Raw genomic sequence first — 22,182 nt, forward strand, 5'->3', positions numbered from 1 at the left:
AGACCCACACCCATGTCTTAAGAATGACATACTGCTTCAAAGGAACTTCAGAGAATTGTAGCTGGATAATTGGGAAGTGCAAGCTTTCACTATGTTTGTTTAAATAAATTATAAAGCAAGATGCCTAAATTATTTCTGGTCACGCAGCATTTCCTGTGTGTTGTACTGCTTTCCCCTACAGAGTGGGTAAGCTCATGGTTGCTGTACTTTGCAACACAGAAACAGTTGAAGCCACAATTCTTTACCTGCCATTTTCTCACGTGAGAGTTACTGGTGTCCGTGGTGGCGGGGAGGGGGCAAACTATGCTCTCAAAGCTAAGTGTACATTAATAGAATGCTTGATCCCCATCCTCTCACAGTAAATAGTGCCATGTACTTTTGTGGGCAAAAGATGGCGTGTTTATCCTGGATATTATTGGGGTGAAGGCAAACCCTGCTTTTCATCTAGAGACTGGGTGGCCTGGTCTTCACTTTTAGGGAGTGCGTCATAATTATGGGTATTTTGCCCTTATAGTGACAAAAATAAACATTTGCTCTGTGACTAAGTGTCCTACATCTCAGAAACTGCCTTGTAGCTCAATTTGATAATACTGTAAAGATTAAGAAAAGAAAAAGCACATAATATCATAGTAAGAAAAGAGAATACTTTAAATAAGTAAATTACTCAATCTGGATATCCCAGGCACTTTTCATGGTGTGTGTTTTTAAAAAAATGGTTTATGTTTGTCACATGTTGTCCTACCTTTTTTACATTACACGTTGCTTAGGACCTGGATAAGACCCAGGATGAATTACTGAAGCATCAGGCTAGCATTAGTGAACTCAAGCGCAATTTTATGGAATCCACTCCTGAGCCACGCCCTAATGAATGGGAAAAGCGGCGTATCACACCTCTGTCTCTACAGACACAAGGGGTATGTCACTGAAGACCCTTGTCAGCATGCATAGCCACAAAATTAAGAAAATAGTTGAACTATACATTGTGTTTCAGTATTAACAAGGAAGATATGGGGTGTTTCTTTGTTGCTAATGTGATATTTGTTTGCTGCTAACACATTAACATTGTGTGCATCTGTTGCTTTCTGTTTGCAAAAATTTCAAAGTAACTACATTACTTTTTAGGTTGATAAAGCAAGAATGAAGTAGTTATTAATAATATAATTTGAGAGTTTTAGATAAAGAGTGTGGAATGTCAGTTTACAGTGCAGCTCCAAGTATATTCACTCCAAGTCCCTAAGTCGTTTCATTGCCTCACCATTTACAGTAATTTGGAGGCGGAAGTACTTCAACAGGAGGAAAAGGGGTAAGGGAAAAACAATTCACAACCCTCCCTCCAAAAAGGGTACTACAGAAAAAGTTATTCTTGAATGCACTCCAATTTAGTGGTGTTATGCCTAATGCATTTTTAGTGAACCTCTGTCAGGCAACTAAAAAGCAGATTCAGAAAATTCAACTTGGCCATTATCATAAAATGTATAATGCTAAAATGACATTCAAATGTATTTATATAGTATTGAGAATGCTAATAGGATTTAAATTCCAGTATCAGTAAGCTCCAGTCTTCTATTTACAGTTTTCAATGTGTGTGTCCTTTAAAAAAAGAAAACCAAATGCCATAGATGTGCCAATGTATGGCATGCTTTCAGGAATGAAATGCACTTTTTGTTCAGCACTTTTGAAGTTTACCTCTTAGGTTGCTTTGTGAACCATTTCCATACAAACAACACAAATTAATTACGGAAATCCAGAATGAGCCAGTAGGCCAGGTATTTACTTCAGAACATTTATTTGTGGTTTTTATCTGTATTGAGGCAGATTCTGAAATCAGTGTCTCCAGAGTAACTCACTGACATGACTAGACTCCATCATAAAATGCTTTTGCCTTAAAAATAAAACAACTTTTGGGCATTTCAGTATTTAATGACCCAACCATATGTGTGGCTTTTAATCTCTGTTTAGCACAAATAATACCCAGTACATAGACATGGGTCCACTGAAGAGCTGAACCTGTAGCATTCCCCATCCTGTGTACTTGGGGAGAGATAATTCAGAGAGTACTCCATGCATGATAGTGTATACCAGATGTCTGTGCAGAAAGCATTGTAGATTATGCCAGTGACACAGGAATTCTCTGCCTGTTTTTATGCCAGTTGTCCTAGCATAAAAAGCACTGCGTGGATGTATTTGTTTCTTTTAGCATTCTGCCTGTCGTGTTCGCTGTTTACTGTGGCTGTTATCTCTTCTGCAGTTTATTAAATTTGTATTCTGCCTTTTCATCAAATGTGCTCAGCATAGCCAGCATCAGTAAAATATAAAGTAAAATACAAAATGGATTAGCTAGCGAATGTGCCACACTCAAGCTATTTGAAAATGAAGACTCAACTATATTTCTCTGAATGTATATTGACATCAATTAAAACTGTTCTGCAGATCAGTAATGCCAAAGAATGGGATCCTCCTAAATAGAGCCTTCTCTTGTTCCAAAGGGTATTTAGCTATTGATAAGGCTGTATTCTTTTTTGTGTATTAAGAAATGAGGCTTTAAATGATGCTGCCTGATACGCATATCGAGTATTATAAGCTCAGGTGCCAGTTCAAGGTGTATCTGTCATATACCCTATGCAGTGGCAGATTTGTGCTTTTTGAATAGAGCTTGACTTTTCTCCAAATTCAGCCTCAAAGAGGGATGTGCTTCCTTTGTGTTACCTTCAGTTAAGTTTTCATACCACTGTTCCCTAGCACAGCATAGGGAGCCAATTTCATATTTCTTAATGTGTTGCATGTCTTTGTCCAAGGACATCTTGTCAATAATAACTAGTTAATAGAGTAAGAAATACGCCACAGTTTTAAGTTTCCAATAGTTGGTACTGTATAAGCAAAATACTTGCCAAGCTGAGCAAGAAATTGATAATCCACTTCAAATTAGTGAGAATAACAGTAGTGTTATTATAGTTGCAGTGCCCTTGCCAATTTATATAATACCTGTGTACTAGAGAGCTTAAATTTTATCAGTGAAATTAGTCATTTCTTGAAAGGTTGTATTAGTTCCTTCAGATTCAGGACTATGCTACAGGTTTAAGCATGCATCACTGTCTTGCTTTTTTCCTTCTTTTCCCCATCTATTTTTTGTACGCATTCTGAACATGTTAGAGCTAGCAGCCTATTTAAGAATAGTGCTATGTTTTGGCATAATAGTAGTACTAATAAATTGTTTCCTTAAGTTCTTCACTGCTGCAGGGGCAGAGTAGTAGGACACAAATGAAACATTTAGGCTGGGGAAATATTGGCCGCTATCCAAGAGACTTGCACTAGTGGAATGGAACTTTCCCATTCTCACCCCTGCAGCCCCCCATGGGTCCTCAGAATCAGCTCTGGAGGGCAGAGGGACCCTATAGAGAAGATTTTGTGAGCATGCGAGGGAAGGAAACAGAGGTGCCATGGCACCAGCAGAACTTCACTAGCACTGCTTTAAATACAAGCCATTATCAGTAACTATTGTGAATATTACTCAGTGGAAGGTGCTGGATTTTAACAGCCAGAAAAGAAAATCATGGTGCCTTGTGGGATCAACTGTTACTGACTTTTGGACTGTATGAAACTCTTCATGTACATAGATTGGGGTGGGTGGGAGTTTTCTACAAAAGTAGCTTTATAGGCAGCAATTGATACTGAAAAGTGGAGGGCACTTCTCTTTTCAACATTCCTGTGCGCCAAATTGCACTTCAGCATAAATTTATATTATAAAATGAGTGTTTGCCTTCACAGCCATGTGCTTTGACAATCAACAATTCCTCCAAGTAAGCTCACAAAATCATTTAGCCCACATTTGGGTTATAATTTGGGTTTATTGCACACATTTTATAGTTCAGCTTTAAATGTGCTATCTTGCCTAACCTTCCTTTCATAATTAATGTCCTAGGGAAAATGGAATATTAATGAAGAAAAAAATGGATTGCACAAAAGCCTGAAAATAAAAGTTTGAAATATAAGCTAGTTTTAATGGCCACGATACATAATAAGTTTGCACATGAGGGTACATGTAGGTTTCAACTTAATAATGGACGTTTCAGGAAGGAGCAAGATTGTGAGAACAGAGTTGCACAATTTTCTCGATGGATGGGTTAGATCCAGAGATGTCTTACGTGAGCCAGAAAGCCCTTCCAATTATCCAAGGCAGCTCTGCTGAAATCCTCGAATTTCTTATCCTACTCTAGCCACCCCACCTGCTTCAACACACAGATTTTGAGAGGGTCTGTTGCCCTACAGGAATGGATTTAGGAAGATGCCATGATCTGCAGTATGGGGGGGGGGGGGCGTGGGAAGCCAGGGAAACCCCTTGATCATCTTCAAATCCTATCCGTAATGGGTTAAAAAAAGAATATTATGAAAATAGAGCTATACCTTGTAGGGAAACACATTTGAATGTACTCTTTCTTGTGTTTGTGTGCTTTTTTTCCTTTCCTGTCCTTTTCCTTTTCTTGCCTGATGCTTTCCTTTATTTTGTAGGTCACTGCTGTTTTGTCTTCTGCTGTTTAATTCGTTACTTTCCATTTTCTAACTTGTCTAGAGCCTAGAAGAGGAGATAGCATCAATTTTATTTAGTAAAGAGGGTTTTTCCACTAGCATGAAATCTGCCTTCACTTCAGCTACCTTGTGGACAGCAGAGGGCACTGTTGTGAAAGATAATGTACCTTCTGAAAAGCTTTCTGCCTCGCCCTTCTCTCAGCTGCCTGAGGTGCTTTTCCACATTTACTTTTTCCACCATAAAACTATATATGAAGACAGTGGGGTTTCATGTCAGATGAAATTGTGTCCCAGTGATTAAAAGATTGTAAGATGAAATTAGGATAGAGAAAAATGCAGAGCCTAAAATAAAGCTATTTGAAATGGCTGGTGTGTATGCAAAACGCCTGCATGAATTGGTTTTACCAGTGACTTGCATGTAGAAGTGCCAACTCCATGCAGGAAGTGGGAACGGACAGTTACATATTGCACCATTGCGCTTTTTTAAAAGTTAGAAGTAAAATTATTTTGAATGAAAAAATGAAAGGCAAGCGCAAGCTAAAAGCTTATCTTGCCCATTCTAAATGTTTTGTAGACATAGATCTTCAAAAGAAATAGTACTATATATTGTTTTTCTGTTCCATTTATATTTGAAATTATCTGGCAGCCAAAGATAAATCTAGTCTTAAACTTTAATTTGAAACCAAAATTAAATCACAGCTGCTGTCATAGGATTAATTATTATAGTAATGGTACTGTTACATTTTTCCTTTTACTTTTTTGTACTGTCCCTTGTGTGTATGTGTATGTGTGTCATCTCTTAGCTTTTAAGATCTACATACGTCAGTTTGTCCTGACTCTAGGTCATAACAAGTGGCATAGTACTATTTCCTTGAGGATCATATGAAAGTATAGGCTTTTAAAATGCTGTTCCTTACATGCTTATATGCCAAACACACTTCTCCATTTGAGATATTACATATGTACAGGCAAATTTCATATATCCTCAAAGGTGCCCAGCTAATCAAGGGTCTAAAACAAGGAAATGTATACGAGTTCAGATATTTAATATCTGTGAAATAGGAACATCTGGCAGAACTTGTAGCAGCCCTTTCAAGGGTGTCAGTATTCGCTGATATACATTAGGTTTGTTAGAAAAACCTGCATGTACATGAACATAGCTGGCCAGTTAATGTTAGCCTTGTTTGGCACTTCATAACATTGTTTTACAAATATAATGATGATGATGATGATAGTTATTAAAGTAGAATATTTATTTCAGAGTTTAACCTGTCCCAAGCCAAGAGAGTGCAAGTTTCAAATAGAGATGTATCCTGTTCAGATAAATCAAGTGAAATAAAAGCCCCTAAAGAATCCAGATTTACCAAATGCCAACTTTGGAGCTTTCATAAGTAGAAAGTTTTACAGCACTCTGGACTAAAAGATATTGCATATTTTCAGTGTGCTTATTGCTGTGCACTTGATCTGTGCTAATTTAACAAATTGTGCTGTACATGTGTGAGCGTGCAATCAGTCCCTCTGTGCTGTTTGTGAAATGATAAAATCAGATGTTTGTGTCAAGAGATGTTGAAACTTGTATTTATGTTTGTCTTCTGGTTGCTTCTTGTTTCACAGAAATTTACTCCCCAAACAGAAGAGCCTTCCATTGGAGCCAGCAGGACGATTAAGGTTCTACTATTTTGCCATAGTCCATTGCGCTTTGACATTTCAGAATCTTCATTCTTCCTTCCTTCCTTTTTTCATTTAACCATTACAGTCATCTTTGTTCTTCATGTGACCTGAACCACCCATCACATAGTTTTATGTTCACTATTTTATTTATTCATGTTTTCTACTTTTTGTTTTTCCTCATCCATTTGTTTTGTGCAGAGTTCGCATGAGACTCTGAACGTAGTGGAGAAGAAGCAGGCAGAGGTTGGGATAGAAGAGACAGTAGTCACTGCCGATACCAACAGAGGCAAAACACAACTTGTCTCTGGTGGTGGGCAAACTCAGAAGATGGAGCACCCATCAAAGAAGGATTCTTCATCACTGTCTTCAAGTAGCAGCAGTAGTGAGAGTGAAGATGAAGTAGGAGAATATCAGCCACACCAACGGATGACTCAGGGTGCCATAAAAGAAGAAATAGAAGAAAATGAAGTTATCATAGAGGAGGGAGAACACAATGCACAGGCAACAGTGTGTGCAGAAATTTCACAAGAAGCCAGTCCAGTTCAAGTAACAGTTACGCACATACCAGTGACAGAAATATTGGTCCAGGCGAATGAAGTATCCACCAAGACACCCGGAGAGGGACACCCGGCAAAACTGGATAAGCAAGCCCTGAAAGAAGAGAGGGTGGAAGAGCAGCTCAAAGTAAATGGAGAGGCATCGCATAGTGACATTGATGTTTCACAGCAAATAATTTGTTGCTCCGAGGTAAATGGTAGAAGAGTAAGGGATCCTTTATCAGGCACATCGTCCTAGGGTTCAATATCTCTGCCTTTCTTCTTCTCTGTCCTCTTCAGGTTTTCATAAAGATTCAGATCTGGAAAGTGGAAAATGGATGTGCAGTCAAATTCTGCCTTTGGTTAAGGCTTCTGAATTTTTTACTAGTTTGGTTACCCAGAAGAGCGAACTTGCCTGGGATTATGCCATCTTTTTACTTTCTCATGTTCTGTTTGTTTTGCATGTGTTAATTTGTTTTGAGTCTTGTCCTGTCTAGTTTGATTTTTATTATCCTTCAATAAGTTTTAATTGGAATTGTGATGGGCATGAGATGAAAACGCATTTTATGCATTTGATGTAATGGTCTTAAAACCCAAGTATTTTTTTAATTGAAAAATCCTACCTATTTTATGAAACCTCCTATCTAAATACTAAAACACAAATAGCCAGAATTTGTAGGAACGCACAGTTGGTGCATTCTATAAATCACCATGAGACACACATACCATATTTACTACTCTTAACCAAAGTCCTTTGCAGATACAGTTATTATTTTATGCTAGCCACTTGTAGTCCTCGAGAGGCGTGAACTTACTCAGTAGATGCTAAATCAAATTTATTTTCTCTAAGAACATGCAGCATAATGAAGAGCCTGAGAGATGGTAAATGAAGTACAGGTTAAAGGGTCCAATCCATGTGTGTGTGTGTGTGTGTGTGTGTGTGGTCCTGGCAAACAGCAACTTGGGAGCACAGCAACTGTTAATCAGCTGATATTTCTGGAGGGAAAGACTAAACCCATTCCGCCTCCATCCATCCATCCCCCCCAAAGCTGATCTGTGCTGCTGCTGCTGCTGCTGCTGTCTTCGTTGTGTGTGTGTTTCAAAAAGACCAGAATGGTGCACATAGCAGCTGGACTGGAGGAGGATTCCCAGAGCCACTTGCATGTGCAATTCCTCATCCAGCTAGAGAAATGTGTGTGGAGCACCATAGTTATACTGGAGTGGCTGAGGGCATTTCCACCCCCAAGGTTATTAAATATGGAAACAGAAGATTTGTAATGATGGTCAGGGCCATCTAGGTCAATCTTGTCCCCATTGGCAGGATTTGTCAAGTTTTAAACTCTCTCAAAATGCATTTATGCATTTTATTAAACATTGCCATATAAGGAGTTGTAGCAAGTTTGTGGCACTCAGGAAGTAGTGTATGGAGTTGGTTTTGGGGTGACATCTATTGGCTCTATAAGGGTAGGTCATACCAACGAGATCATTGAAGATATATTGACAAGCTTAATAAATAATGATTCAAACTGTTCGTAAGGGCTGTTTCAGAAGAATTTTATGATGTACTTGCTCAAACCATAAAGTCTGAAGTAGTTACATATCTTGTTAACATGGTGTACAAGACAGAAACACATAAATGCTGTGGCCATTTGTGGCTCACCTACAGTGAGTTTATATTATGTGCATGAAGTTTAAAAAAGCCAGCTTTTAAATCAGATGTAAGCTATGGGTTCAAACAATGGAAAGCTGTGATTGACCATGGGCTCACCACTGTATAGATCGCTCGTATACCCTGATATTTTAAAAGCTTTAAATCTTACCAATCTGATTGTATGTTAATTTATTAACCATTTTTATATATGCTACTGATTTAAATTTAGATTCCTATCTAGCATAGGAAATATACTATGGTGATTTTCAAGTGCTTTCTTATATTTAGTAGACAGAACAGTTAACATTTCTTGTGTTCATGATTTTCAGACTTGGGTTTAGAAGTTCTTCTAAGGAATGTTTAAAAAGTGAATCTGGGATCTTGTTGCCTGAAGCCAGTTCATAGACTGCTGTATACCATGTACTTCAAAATTCATACTCTTCTGTGTCTTTCTAAACACTAGCCTCCAGTGGTTAAAACTGAGATGGTGACCATTTCAGATGCTTCACAGAGAACTGAAATATCCACCAAGGAAGTACCAATTGTTCAGACAGAAACTAAAACGATCACATATGAATCTCCCCAGGTACAGGTGTTGTATAATTTAGAATGCCTTTTTGGGATACAATATTGTAAGCTTGTTGGGAGAGGAAAAGTTGCCGTATCTCCTTGTGGAAATAATATCTATATACATACACTGCTTATACTAGGACAATGAACTAATGGACTTCTTTATCTGAGAACATCATTGAGATGCCATCTTGACCTCACCTGCCTGAGAAGGGGTTAATAATGACTGAATCATGTTAAATGACATTTAGTACATTGTGTGTTCCAGAATTGTCTACTGCACTTGACGTCTTCATTTCTAAAACAGGCAACTTTTGTTTAAAAGAAGGCTGCTAGTTTGGCTTCCCTGTTTTGTCAAAATTGACTATTGCTCTTTCTTCTTGATGGTGCAGTTTGATGGCAGTGGTGATGCTGGTGTGCTGTTGAGTGCACAGACGATCACTTCAGAATCTCTTTCTACAACCACAACCACACACATCACAAAGGTAAAAAGAAAAACAGTGAGGTTTGCTGTTCTCATCTGTTTTAACAAAACAGGACAGAAGTAGACTGCTCTTAATCAAAATCGGCTGTGAAATGTTATATTATTCCAAGTTTCTGGGCACATTATATATGTACTAATGAAACATTCAGATCTCAAGATTTTGTGACTCTCTTATTTTCTGGAACCTTGAACTTTCATTATATTTAACCTAGGATGATTTATTTTAAGTATGTTTAGAGCAGTTATGACTATCCTAAATGAAGGCATGGACACCGTTACCATTTAGTACCATCTGTTTAACCCTCTCCCCCCTTGTCTTTCGATGCTACTCTAGGTTGCAGTGCATAATGGATTTATGCTGCTGATTATTTTGTGCTGGTGGGGCTTTCATATATTCTTCTAGTATTGTTGATCGTATTTGTATTTTACTGAGTTTAAATTGTGACCCACATCTGATTGAGTGGTACTGGAATTTCCAGATAGTGAAGAAGAACGTTGAGTTTTGTGCTGTAGGTGTGGTTTTCCTGTTGCACATATGAATAATGAAAGTATAGAAATAAGTCTTAAGGCCTTAATGTGCTGTGTTTTTTTATCTTAAGAATTATTACTAAACTGTAAACATTAGAAGAACTAGAAAAAGGTTTTCTGCCTTTCCTGTGTTCAGTTACAAGCTGCTACTTACATTGGAGGATTAAGTAAAACATTTCTTGTTCTTGAAATCTTTAGACAGTAAAAGGTGGTGTGTCAGAAACCAGAATTGAAAAGCGGATTGTTATCACTGGCGATGCGGACCTTGACCACGACCAGGTGAGAGACAGAACACATCATATTCTGCTTTCCAATATTTTGCCGCTCATGAGGCAGTTGAGGTTTTTCCCCTGTCAAAAATGTTCTATTTTAAGAACATGAACAATATTTTAAAAACTCAACCACCTCATGATGTAAATCGCTAACCATCACTGAATAACTGTAATTATAATCTGCCGTTTTTACTATGTGGTGCTGCACTGATTCTTAATTGATGGTAGGTTCACAATTTAAAAGAACAGGGATTTAATTTTCATTTCTTAATTGTAATGTACCAAGGACTCTGAGTAAATTTAATTTCAGATTTTGATGCGCCTGTAGCAAGTGGCTTGTGACAAGTTCAAGCTCTCCTTGAAGCCTGAAATTAAATGACAGAGCTGTTTAGCATTAGGCATGAGGGATGTCTGTCCCAGCACATGCTAAAATAAAAAACATACAGCTGGGGAATCTGGAAAGGTCAGACAACAGAATTGCTTTAATAAAATTCATATCTCAGTATACTCCACTTAGGATAAATATTATAAAGCCTTAAAGTAAACTTTTTAGAGATAGATTATATGCTTCTGTTTGTAACACAAGATCTTGTTCAGCTTTGTAAATGTCTGAGTTTTTAATTTATGTAAAACATGTGCTTGTATTCAGATGTAAATTCCAGCATTATTTCAGTAAAATTAGAATTTGTAGTAACCCTTTAAAATGGAAAATACACTTGATAAGAATAAAATACTTTCATTTTTCATATTTGAACCCCTGAATTCTTCAGTTTGAACAACCCTGATATGTCATTCTTCATTATATAATCTAAATGATGTTCAATACAGCTTAGAAATAAAGTATTTGTCAAAGCTGAAACCGTATCTAGGAACCTTGAAAGCATTATTCCTTAAAACCATTTTTTTCTTGCCTATCCAGTCTTGTTTTCAATTTTATTTCTCTGTATACTGAAGAATAACTCTTCCATGCTCAAGTACTAAATAAAGTATAGGCAAAACAAAATAGTGTATGCATTTACTTAGCCATTTATTGTTAAGCCCTGAAGGTTATATATTTAAAAACTGATCGCTATTTATTTTGGTTTATGTCTTGAGTTTCCAGTGTGCATCTGTCAAGGCAAAATCGCCACTCATTTTGTTTACCTCTGAACTGTGTTTTGAAAAGATCTTTAGGGAAAAGTTGCTAATTGCCCAGTGCTTACACTTTCCACATCCCACATCAACAAGGTGTGGAAGGAAGCTGACAGGTGCCTCCTGGCAGAACTATCCATTACCTCGCGAAACATATATTCCCAATCCTACAATTGCTGTAGCAACTGTGGTAGTGGTGGGGGTGAGAATCAGTTGTCAAGGAGACTTGATGGAGAATCTGGTGCCCACTGATTGTTTTCTCCATCCTTGGTCATTTTCGCTTGGTTTGGGTTTCTTTTCTGGGTCCAGCTGGTTTTCTGTGGGAAGGAGGGGATTTTAAAAGCCAGTTAGGGCATTTGAAAGCAGAATTGATGAATGAGGGAAACATTAAGCACCATCCTCTTTGCCCACTGATTCCCCTCAGCAAATTTCACCCTCTCCACCCTACATTAGTGTTGCTGTGGTCTTATGTTCTCAGTCACCAGTGAATACATAAACTACTGTTCTTGGCAATTAGGTTTGATACTGGTCAGTGTCTTGCAGCTGGTTTTCTTACCTGAATTGGTATCTTCCAACATTAAGTGTGCAAGATATATGGCAAATATCAAATGACCTGTGCCCACTAATGCGCCTCCTGTCACTGCATCAACACAAGGCTAAAGTAAAAGCATGTGTAAAGTGTTGCACACACACAAAACCTAATTCCACGCTTACGCTGATTGCGACTGCACCAGTGGCAGCCCACCAGGAAAGAGGTCTTGGCGTTGTGGTGGACAGCTTGATGAAAATGTCAACCTAGTGTGTGGCAGCTGTGAAGAAAAGTCAGATTCCACGTTGAGGGGAATTAGGAAAGGGTTTGAAAATAAAACATGATAGAGGGGGATAAAATTATGTATAGGGCAGAAAAGATGAATAGAGATAAGTTCCTGTTCCTTTCTCATAATACTAGAACTTGGGGTTATTTAATGAAGCTGAATGTTGGGAGATTTGGGATGAACAGAAGGAAGTGCTACACACGACACATTGTTAAATTGTCACAGTTAGTACCACAGGATGTAGTGATGGCCACCAACTTGGATGGCTTTGAAAGAGGGTTAGAGAAGACTTGTCAGTGGCTACTAGCCATGATAATTATGAACCTTCTCCAGGGTTGTATTCAGCTAAGTTTTACTCATAACAGATCCATTGAAATTAATGAACCTAACGAAGTTAAGACATAGCTAAGTGAGATGGGTGTTGAATACCTCCTCTAGTATTGGAAGCAGTATTCCAGTTGTTGTGGTGGAGAACGTTGTTGCACTAATGTCCTGCTTATGGGCTTCCCATAGACATCTGATTAGCTACTGTGAGAACAGGATACTGAAATAGATGGTCTTTTGGTCTGATCTAGACGGACTCCTCTTACGTCCTAATGCTTGTATGTCGTTGCAGCAATAAAACATTCCTGTCTAGTTATTATATTGATCCAAATAGCTCACTATGTGGATCAATACAAAGATGTGGTGTGATTTAAAAAGTTTTTCTGTTTCTTACCTTTTCTGGAGTTTTTTTTATTAGTGCTTTCTTAATGTTTTGGTGAAAAACTGCTTTGTGAGGTTTGCCAGAAAAGGAGGATCTAAATGCTTTAGATAAATATGTAAGATACCAAAACATAGTTTACAGCTCATAACTTAAAATACCCAGTAGCCTCTCTAGGCTTTTTATTTGGCTGTCTCAGTAATGGAGGAGCAGCATTCTTCCTCTGTTCAGTTGTCACTTCTGAACAAAATCAGTCCAGGAAGTGTAGTCATTACTGGCCAAACTACCTCATAATTTTTATTTAATGGGTCCTTTTTAATACTTATGTAGGCATTGGCACAAGCCATTAAAGAAGCCAAAGAACAGCATCCTGACATGTCTGTAACAAGAGTTGTGGTGCATAAGGAAACAGATCTTCCGGAAGGAGGAGAATAAGGTAAGAGCCTGAGACAAGACCTGATACAAAACTATTATCCTCCCAGGTTAATAATAATAATAATAATAATAATAATAATAATAAATTTTATTTATATCCCGCCCTCCCTGGCCAAGACTGGGCTCAGGGCGGCTAACATCAAAGATATAATACATTATAACATAAGATCAAACAATCGGTTGAAATACAGCTTAAAATCAGATTACAATCTGAATAAAATCAGATGGCAACCCACAAATTAAAACTATAATTATGGGATTGGGAACATTAAGTGTTCACCAGGCCCAGCTATTTGTGCTGATCATATGAGCCAGTGAGAAGGGTTAGAGGGGCCCTTTACATGCAAGGTCTTGTAAAAAAGGTCCCAGACTGGATCTGGGCCAAAGACCTGGTGGAACAGCTCCATCTTTCAGGCCCTGCAGAAAGATGTCAAATCCCGCAGGGCCCTGGTCCCTTGCGGCAGAGCGTTCTACCAGACTGGGGCAGGGCCGAAAAGGCCCTTGCCCTGGTCGAGGCCAGCCTAACCTCCTTGAGGCCTGGGACTGCCAAGGTGTTATTTGTGGACCGTAAGGTCCTCCACAGGACATACCAGGAGAGGCGGTCCTGTAGGTACAAGCGTCCTAGGCCGTATGGGGCTTTAAAGGTTAAAACCGGCACCTTAAACCTGGCCCTATAGTCCACCGGGAGCCAGTACAGCTGGTGTAGCACTGGATGAATGTGATCCCATGGTGAGGACCCTGCAAGGAGCCTCGCCGTGGCATTCTGCACCCGCTGGAGTTTCTGGGCCAGCCTGCATAAAGTGAATTACAATAATTGAGCCTGGAGGTAATCATCACATGGCTCACAGTGGCAAGATCAGGGCAGGAAAGGTAAGGGACCAACTGCTTGGCACGGCGGAGATGGAAAAATGCCGCTTTTGCTGTAGCTGCGACCTGTGCCTCCATGGAGAGGGAGGCGTCGAAGATTACGGCCAGACTCTTGACTGAAGGTGCTGGTACTAATTGTGCCCCTGCAAGGGATGGGAGTTGGCGCTCCAACCCCATGTCGTCCCAACCCAACCAGAGGACCTCTGTCTTCAAAGGATTTAACTTCACCTGGCTCCCATGCAGCCATCCAGCCACCGCATCCAAACATCTGGTCAGTGTGTCTGGGGCTGAGTCAGAATGGCCATCCATCAGCAGATAAAGTTGGGTGTCGTCAGCGTATTGATGACAGCCCAGCCCGAAGCTCTGAACAAGTTGGGCAAGCGGGCACAGAGAGATATTAAAAAGCATCGGGGAGAGGATTGTACCCTGTGGCACTCCACAGACCCAAGGGGTTCCGCGACGACAATTCCTCCCCTAGCGCCACCCTCTGTCCCCGACCTGAAAGGAAAGAGCACAGCCATTGTAAGACTGCCGTGGCTGCTGCTACCAAGCACCTGGAACCCCTATCTGAATGTTCTTTACCACAAATAAATGCATCTTTTGTGATTCTGTCTGGAATCAGATCTAGGGTATAATGTTTTGGACCTTCCAGTTTGGAGTTTTGTTCGGAAGAAGAGCACAAAGGGAAAGCAGAAAGGCATGGCTGAGACTGTAGGCCTTTTTTTTTTTTTTAAAATAATATTTATTAGATGTTTTATAATTATAAAAGGAAAAAAGGTAAAGAAAAACAATACATAGATTCAACAGACAATACATCAACAATAAAAAGATACAATACAACAAAAACAAAAGAACATTTAAACACACATCCAAGTTTCATATCTATATCTTTCATTTGCTTATTTCCTCGACTTCCTCGCACCTCCCTTTTTTGTATTTTAGTTCAAATTTTCTGGTTCAACAAATCCTTTCCCTCTTCTTCAATTTTTGTTCTATAATTTATCCTAACACAATTTAACTTTAAATTTTCCACTTTGGCACATTAACAGTTAATATTTATATAGTTCTTAATAACACTTCTGCTAAAACCATGTAACTTCATTCCAATATTCTTCTAACATTCATTAATTTTGCAATATTTCTGTAAATATACTTTAAATTTTTTCCAATCTTCCTCCCTGGTCTCGGATTCTGCCAGTCATTTCCGCCATTTCCATATAGTCCATCAGCTTCATCTGCCATTCTTCCCGGGTGGGTAGCTCTTGTGTCTTTGAGACTGTAGGCCTTTTCAATGCTGATGGTGATGCATTAGGAGCTATTTGCATTATGAGATAGAGAGAGAGAGAGTTCCTTAGCTACCTCCTTGAAAAGTGAAGGAAAACTGCTCTTCTGAAGAGGGAGGTCTGATGCCACTTAAAATAAGAAAAATGTAGCATGTGACTGACTTGAAAAAGGAACATTACTCGAAGAAAGCTGTAATATGGTTGAGAGTGTTTTTAATAGTATTCAAAATCTGTGACTAAATGTAAAGAATGACATTAAACTGCTTGCCTTTCTTTAGAATTCTGAAGACTGATTTGTGACCGAAGAACTTTGATCATTCAAGTCGGTGTCCCCACCGCTACTTCACTGACTTCACCAAGCCTGGTGACAATGACCAGACATTTCCAGAACAAACTGCCGACACCAAAACTTATCTTCTCTGGTCCTTTACCATATATGTCTTTTATTTTTATAACCACTTCTTAACATTCTTGGCTTTTTATGAGGTTTAGAGATTTATTATTTTTTCCACGTTTCCCTGAAATTTTACATAACTGATTTCTTGATTGCATGAAAGTGAACAAAAATATTTAGTAAGCACTTTTCACTTTAGCAAGTGCAGGAAGGAAAGAATCTTTCACTAAATCTTTTCAAAATGTTTCCAAATAAAGCCTCTTAATGGGATAACAGCTTTTTTCAGATTATTCAGGTAAATAAAACATCAAATAATATAAGAAATACATTATCTTGTATTAAAAGAAAACACAAAGCTTTCCTATGACCTGGTGGGGAAAATAAATTAAGATTTGTATGGATGTTGTACAAACTCCTTATAGTCTGTTCGGAGGATCTCCCACTTTCTGAAGGGAACTGGTGCTGGTATACTATAGAAGAGATAGTTATAAAGATGTTTCTACTGACTGAGCACTGTTTTAGTAACTTCTCTGCCCTTCAGTGCCATTGTTCAATTTCTTCGTGGACACTTTGGTCTGCAACATTCCAGACAGGATAGGAAGGACTTTGCTCTCTTCCCTTCTGGCAAAGATAATCCAGGCAGCTTAAAACCTTAGTGCTTTTCTCTTAACATGTTAAATGTCAAACACTTTGATTATATGAATACATGTGCAGGATGCTTGCATTACATAACTCATTGTCTACCTGTTATAACTGACACGTCTGTTGAGCAGTTGTCTTTAAGTAGTTCGCCTGATGTACTTGTACAGGTTTTCAGGACATTGAGGGACTGGGGGGCAGCCAAGGACCCATTGTAAGTAGTATGGGAACCAACTGCTGAGTGAGGCTGCTAGTCACTGAGGAGGTCTATATGAAAACCTGCTAACTGTCTCTTTCCCACATACTTCACTGTTCACCTTGTGTATAGTTAAGATGCCATATTAAATTTATAGCAGCTTGAAGTTGTATTAAGTGATATTTTGCTTTCTGTAATACTGTTATAAAATAAAGTTTGTTTATTCTCTAAATGTTTCAGCACATTTGTATTTTGACACCTCAAAAAATAAATCAATCAGTTTTGAGCCTCTTTCTCAACATGGTTGAAAGCATTTCAGGAGGGTGGGATGTCTTTAAAACAAAACTTGATTTTATGTCACCTAATAACATTCCTATAGCAAGAGGCACCCTGGTTTTGTTCCCCCTGCCTATCCAGCCCAGTGGGGAAGAGTCATGCTGTTAACTGAATGTCCTCCTAGAGGTCACGTTGCCCAACTCCCCAACTGCTCCCTGAAACTCCACTACTACAGCGTCCCCAACAGAGAATCGTAGAACAATCTTGCTACTGTAATGCCATTAGCAAGTGTTCTTCAATGCAGCAATGCCATAATCACATCATAGACGAAATCTCAGTAGCAAGAAGAACTGTCTTTACATGGTTCCTACCAAACCTCTTTGCTTTAGTTGAAAGTGTTGCAAATCTGCAATTTCCAAAACAAACACAAAACCCTATACAAGCCCTAAGAAATGCATTAGGTCTAAATAATGTCATCAGGTACAAGCAGTATTATACTCTCTTGTACAAGAACAACATTTCACTGTATTTCCAACATTTGTGACTGCAGAGACATTTTTTTAAGCGGTAGAGAAATGGAAGAAAAGTCCAGTTTTCCATTTTGTGCACAATTATTTTTGCATGAAAACATTTTCTGAAAACATTTTCTGCTGTTAACTATTTTGATTCCTAATATAAAGTTAAAATCCAATTTTTAGATAACAAGCCCATTCATTTATACCTTTTTAAAAGAACAAATTGTTTCAACTTCTCTTGCACATCTACCCCCAGTTTTTGCATAACATTAAACAGCTATTAAACTTCTGGAGTAAATAGCCAATGTTAAACTATGTATCTGGAAGTTACCAATTTCTTAGGATGATCTTGGTTTCCTTTTATCGTTTCCCCGTTTGTAGTATTTGGCATAGGCTTCAATGGCAGCAGCATCAGGGGGATTATGCATTATGTAGAGCTCCTGGTCCACTGAAAAGGATAAGCACACTGTGTTAGTTTGCAGCAGCTGCTGAAAGGCGACCGGCAAGATAAAATTTTCCTCTCAGCAGTAGAAGCTTCATGCTTGTGTTCATTTTTTTTTATACACAAATGAAAAATAAATTTCATAGTATTATAAATTTATTTATACCCTGCCCTCTGGCGTTCTCATGGAGGAGGCACACAAAGAAGGGCCTGAGATAATAACCGCAGGGGTCTCGGTCAGTTAATACGCTGGTTCTTGAGGTACTGTGGTCCTGAGCACCAGCACTTTGAATTGGGCCCGGAAACTAATTGGCAGCCAATGCACTTTGGCCAGGATTGGTGTTATATGCATGGATGTAGCTGGGGGGGGGGGGAGTAAAACAATAGAAATACTTAACCAACTGACCAGTCACATTGGTCCTGCCTACCCCCATGGTAGGTTTGAGCCCCCATGGCTCAAACAGTCTTGGCTGGTGAGCAACCAGGCTGCCAAATTCTACACCAGCTGAAGTTTCTGAACTGTCTTCAGAGGCAACCCTATGTATAATGTGTTGCAGTAAGCCAACGGCAGTGATGCCATTTGAACCAACAGATGCTGCTTTTTAACTTCATCAGTGGCCTGGAGTTAAGGGTGAGCAGTGAAGTAACCAAGCTTGCTGATGACACACAATTTATCAGAATGGCAGAAACAAAAGGGAATTGTAAGGAGCTCTTGTAAGAGATCTTTCCATGCTGGGTGACTAGATACTAAAATGGCAAATGAAATTCAATCTAAGCAAGCGTCAAGTGATAAGAAATCAGGGCATATAAATAAATAAATCCCAACTTTGCAAACTCACAGGATTCACTGCCTAGGACAAAGACCTTGATCACTGTGCTCTAAGGAGAAACTGTCACCATCCAGCTCCCAGATTGGCCCTCCCCCAACTGCCACCCCCAAGGCCCTCTGAAGGACCATCTTGCGCTGAGGGAACAAGAAAGAGTAACATGTTCCTCTAAGCAAGTTGCCTTTTACATTCTTCTGTAACTTAAAAAACCGGATGCTTATTGTTGTCATAACCATCGGGGAATCACTTTGTGAGGGCCTCCTGAGGAGTGATATGCAAGAAAGAAAGGAATAGCCATATCTAAATGCAACAGTGAAATTGGGCAAGAGCCGGATAGCTTTCGATGCTGATTTATGGACTTTCCCAAAGCAATTTCATTTCAAATGCATCAATAAAATTGTGTGCCAAACTTGAAATAGAGCTGGACAAAATCAAGCCAGGCTGCGTGGGAGACCCAAGACATAGAAATCCTGTACCTTGCTTACACACACACTCTCACGCACACAGAGATATTACTTGCCATTGTCTTACTGCTTGATGTTCAGCTCTATTTGGGGTTTTTTTTGGGGGGGGGACTGGTTCTGAAGCAGTGCTGTATCCCACCCACCAGTACCCTTTCAATACTGGCAATCTACGCCATACATCAAATATATTTACTGGCCTTTGCCTGGGGAGGTGCGCTGAGGATAATATCAGTTTCTTACAGTACAGCAGGAGATTAGGTGTTGTTTCGAAGGAGCTGGAATTATTCTGCTACTCCTAATTACTGTATAGGTTAAATTGAGAGCGTTCTGCTTTATTATTAGTTCTGCCTACCTGCCCACCTTTCAGAGCCCTGTAGTGGCTGACTCACCCTGTCGTAGCATAACCCTCAGGTAGGCAATGAGCAGGAGCAGGAGCAGAATCACTGGCAGGAAAATTCCCATGAAGAGAAGCCATCCAGGCAGCTCCCTGACAAAAGCTGTCAGGGTGTACACCACAGCCTGACCCATCGCAAGTAGTCTTTGTGTAGCTGTGTACCTTGTTCTCCTCTGTATTTTGTTGCTCCTGCTGCATGGCCTTTGCTCGGCCCACATTAACTTCTTTTCCTTCTGGACTTTGCTTTGTTTGCACAAGCCTGTGATTTCTAATGTGAGGGTCACCACGTTAACAGAGCTAGCTCGGCTGCAAAGTTTAGAAGGGCAGATTGAAATGGCACTTAACGGCCTTGACTGCAGCTAAACTGAGAATAAGAGGGGCTTTTATAATTTCTCTAGTCAACTCTTTATTTGAAATACCTGCATGCCAGGAGGCTAAGAGATGATATATAAAGCATTTCAGGCATTTCTGTTTTATTCTTCCGCACTTGCGTTGTGTTAAATTTGCTTTGCATGATGCACAGGAAAGTGGGGAGAGTACTGATGTCTGTCTCTCCCACGGTTCCCGAAGTGTGGGGATCTTGCAGCCCTAGAATATTATCAAGGGTGTGAGTTTAAGGTCTGGTGCTGGTCTCCAGCCAATGGTTAGGGAGTTGGAGTCCAGCAGCAACTGGAGGCTGGCAGGTTCCTCACCCCAGGATAAAATCTCTTGTGTCCCATCCTCTAGTCTCCTATTTAAAGGCTCTTTGCCAATGAGAAATGATGCAAGCTGGTGTCTATATTTTGTAAAGTGCATTTTCTCCACTGAGCAACTATTAGAAATCATCACATCAATCCTGCTCCTGCTTACTAAGCTGAGATCAATTCTTTGCCAATTCTCAGACTGTAGAATACAAAACAATCTGGCCATGTCAGGAATAATGCCCTTCCTGATCACACAAATGAATGTATAGAAGACTTAGAAGTGATAGATTTGATGCACTGGACCTGAATTCTCATGTGTATGAATGTTGGTGTACACAAATTCCCCTTTCCTGAACACTTTCTTGAATCCTCCTTTATTCAAATCACTTCTCAAAACCTGCTTTCTGTGATACTCAAGCCTCACCTGCAACCTAAATGAAGCCTGAGGATACACCACTGTATTTACTCATGTTCATCTTGTTATCCCTCTGTCTGCTGCTGCTGCTGCATTTGTCTCTTTCTTCCTACCCTCGCACTCAACTCTGTCTAGACTTTGCCTCCGGCTAACAGTAGGGCTCCTTCCATCTGCAGATGACTCTGATCCAGCTGTGAAAACCTGCAGACAGAAGCAATAACCCACACCCACCCAAAAAAGAAAAATCTCTGGCAGGTTGGGGAAGCCCTGGAACAACACAGAAGGTAGCACTGGAAGCTGCAGAGGGAATATTAATAAAGAGGGCTAGGATTGAACAAACATATGCACATATATACACTGATCTATGTATAACTTACGCTCTCTGAGTGAGCAGCACCCTGCTTTCTTAAATTTCTCCGTAAAGTACTTTGTGGATAATAGTTATTTCTATTGTTGTTTCTTGGGCTCCATGATCACTGCAGATGGTGACAGCAGCCACGAAATTAAAAGACGCCTGCTTCTTGGGAGAAAAGTAATGACAAACCTAGACAGCATCTTAAAAAGCAGAGACATCACCTTGCCAACAAAGGTCTGTATAGTTAAAGCTATGGTTTTCCCAGTAGTGATGTATGGAAGTGAGAGCTGGACCATAAAGAAGGCTGATCGCCGAAGAATTGATGCTTTTGAATTATGGTGCTGGAGGAGACTTGAGTGTCCCACAGACTGCAAGAAGATCAAACGTATCCATTCTTAAGGAAATCAGCCCTGGGTGCTCACTGGAAGGACAGATCCTGAAGCTGAGGCTCCAATACACATGAGAAGAGAAGACTCCCTGGAATAGACCCTGATGTTGGGAAAGATTGAGGGCACAAGGAGAAGGGGACGACAGAGGATGAGATGGTTGGACAGCGTTCTTGAAGCTATGAACATGAGTTTGGCCAAACTGCGGGAGGCAGTGGAAGACAGGAGTGCCTGGCATGCTCTGTTCCATGGAGTCACGAAGAGTTGGACACGACTAAACAACAACTTTGTTGTTGCATCCTCGACTGAGTGAACAATGCTCAGAAGTATGTAGCAAAGGTGTTGGATCATGAAAATGGTGGTGGCAGAGGAGAGAAGGCCAGAAAATAAATGAGTGTCATCAAATGACAACATGGGCGCAAGGAACAATACCAACAGTGAACAGGAAAGATTAACAAACTGCAGGGAAGCATTTGTCCTTCCTTTTTATGAGATTTTAATAAGAAAGTTGGGATATTGTGGGTGGTATCCAACACTGCAGCTTGGCTGTCACTATGCACTTTGCACCCGCAACAGAACCACTTCTCCCCTTCCAGCCCTGTGAATGCTTCCAAAATCAGCTCTGGAGGGTTAGGGGCCCTTTGGAGCAGTTAGAGGATGGGCAGGGAAAGAAGAGGAAACAGAAGTGCTATTGCGCCAGGGGAGCTGAACACACACCAAACATTG

General features: G+C 39.8%; 1 protein-coding gene and 1 long non-coding RNA gene across 23 annotated transcripts in view; one reads left to right on the forward strand and one right to left on the reverse strand.

Annotated features, from left to right (window-relative positions):
* The window catches only part of EPB41L2 (erythrocyte membrane protein band 4.1 like 2), a 77,042-nt gene extending 60,111 nt beyond the window's left edge, over nt 1-16,931 (forward strand). For 7 of the 20 annotated variants that reach the window (XM_083434826.1, XM_083434824.1, XM_083434825.1 and 4 more), the window contains 8 exons: nt 768-914; nt 6,139-6,192; nt 6,394-6,942; nt 8,846-8,968; nt 9,345-9,437; nt 10,163-10,243; nt 13,216-13,321; nt 15,749-16,931. In XM_083434826.1, the coding sequence (XP_083290952.1) occupies nt 768-914; nt 6,139-6,192; nt 6,394-6,942; nt 8,846-8,968; nt 9,345-9,437; nt 10,163-10,243; nt 13,216-13,320 (1,152 nt within the window). In that variant the 3' untranslated portion in view covers nt 13,321; nt 15,749-16,931. The remainder of the gene's footprint in view (nt 1-767; nt 915-6,138; nt 6,193-6,393; nt 6,943-8,845; nt 8,969-9,344; nt 9,438-10,162; nt 10,244-13,215; nt 13,322-15,748) is intronic. The other 13 variants (XM_083434829.1, XM_083434812.1, XM_083434828.1 and 10 more) reach the window with 5 other exon arrangements.
* Nucleotides 3,972-19,837, reverse strand: LOC310675031. 3 transcript variants are annotated; one of them, XR_014509857.1, is made up of 5 exons: nt 19,613-19,808; nt 17,822-17,938; nt 11,511-11,684; nt 10,119-10,314; nt 6,943-7,051 (listed from the first exon to the last, which is right to left on the reverse strand). It is a non-coding gene; the product is annotated as an uncharacterized lncRNA (long non-coding RNA). The 3 variants fall into 3 exon arrangements; XR_014509856.1 differs by lacking the exon at nt 10,119-10,314 and having other exon boundaries at nt 3,972-7,051; XR_014509858.1 differs by lacking the exons at nt 6,943-7,051; nt 10,119-10,314 and having other exon boundaries at nt 10,697-11,684; nt 19,613-19,837.
* Nucleotides 19,838-22,182: the final 2,345 nt, after the last annotated feature.

The sequence above is a fragment of the Podarcis tiliguerta genome (genome assembly GCF_965153285.1).
Source record: "Podarcis tiliguerta genome assembly, chromosome: 3".
Classification (NCBI taxonomy): Eukaryota; Metazoa; Chordata; class Lepidosauria; order Squamata; family Lacertidae; genus Podarcis; species Podarcis tiliguerta.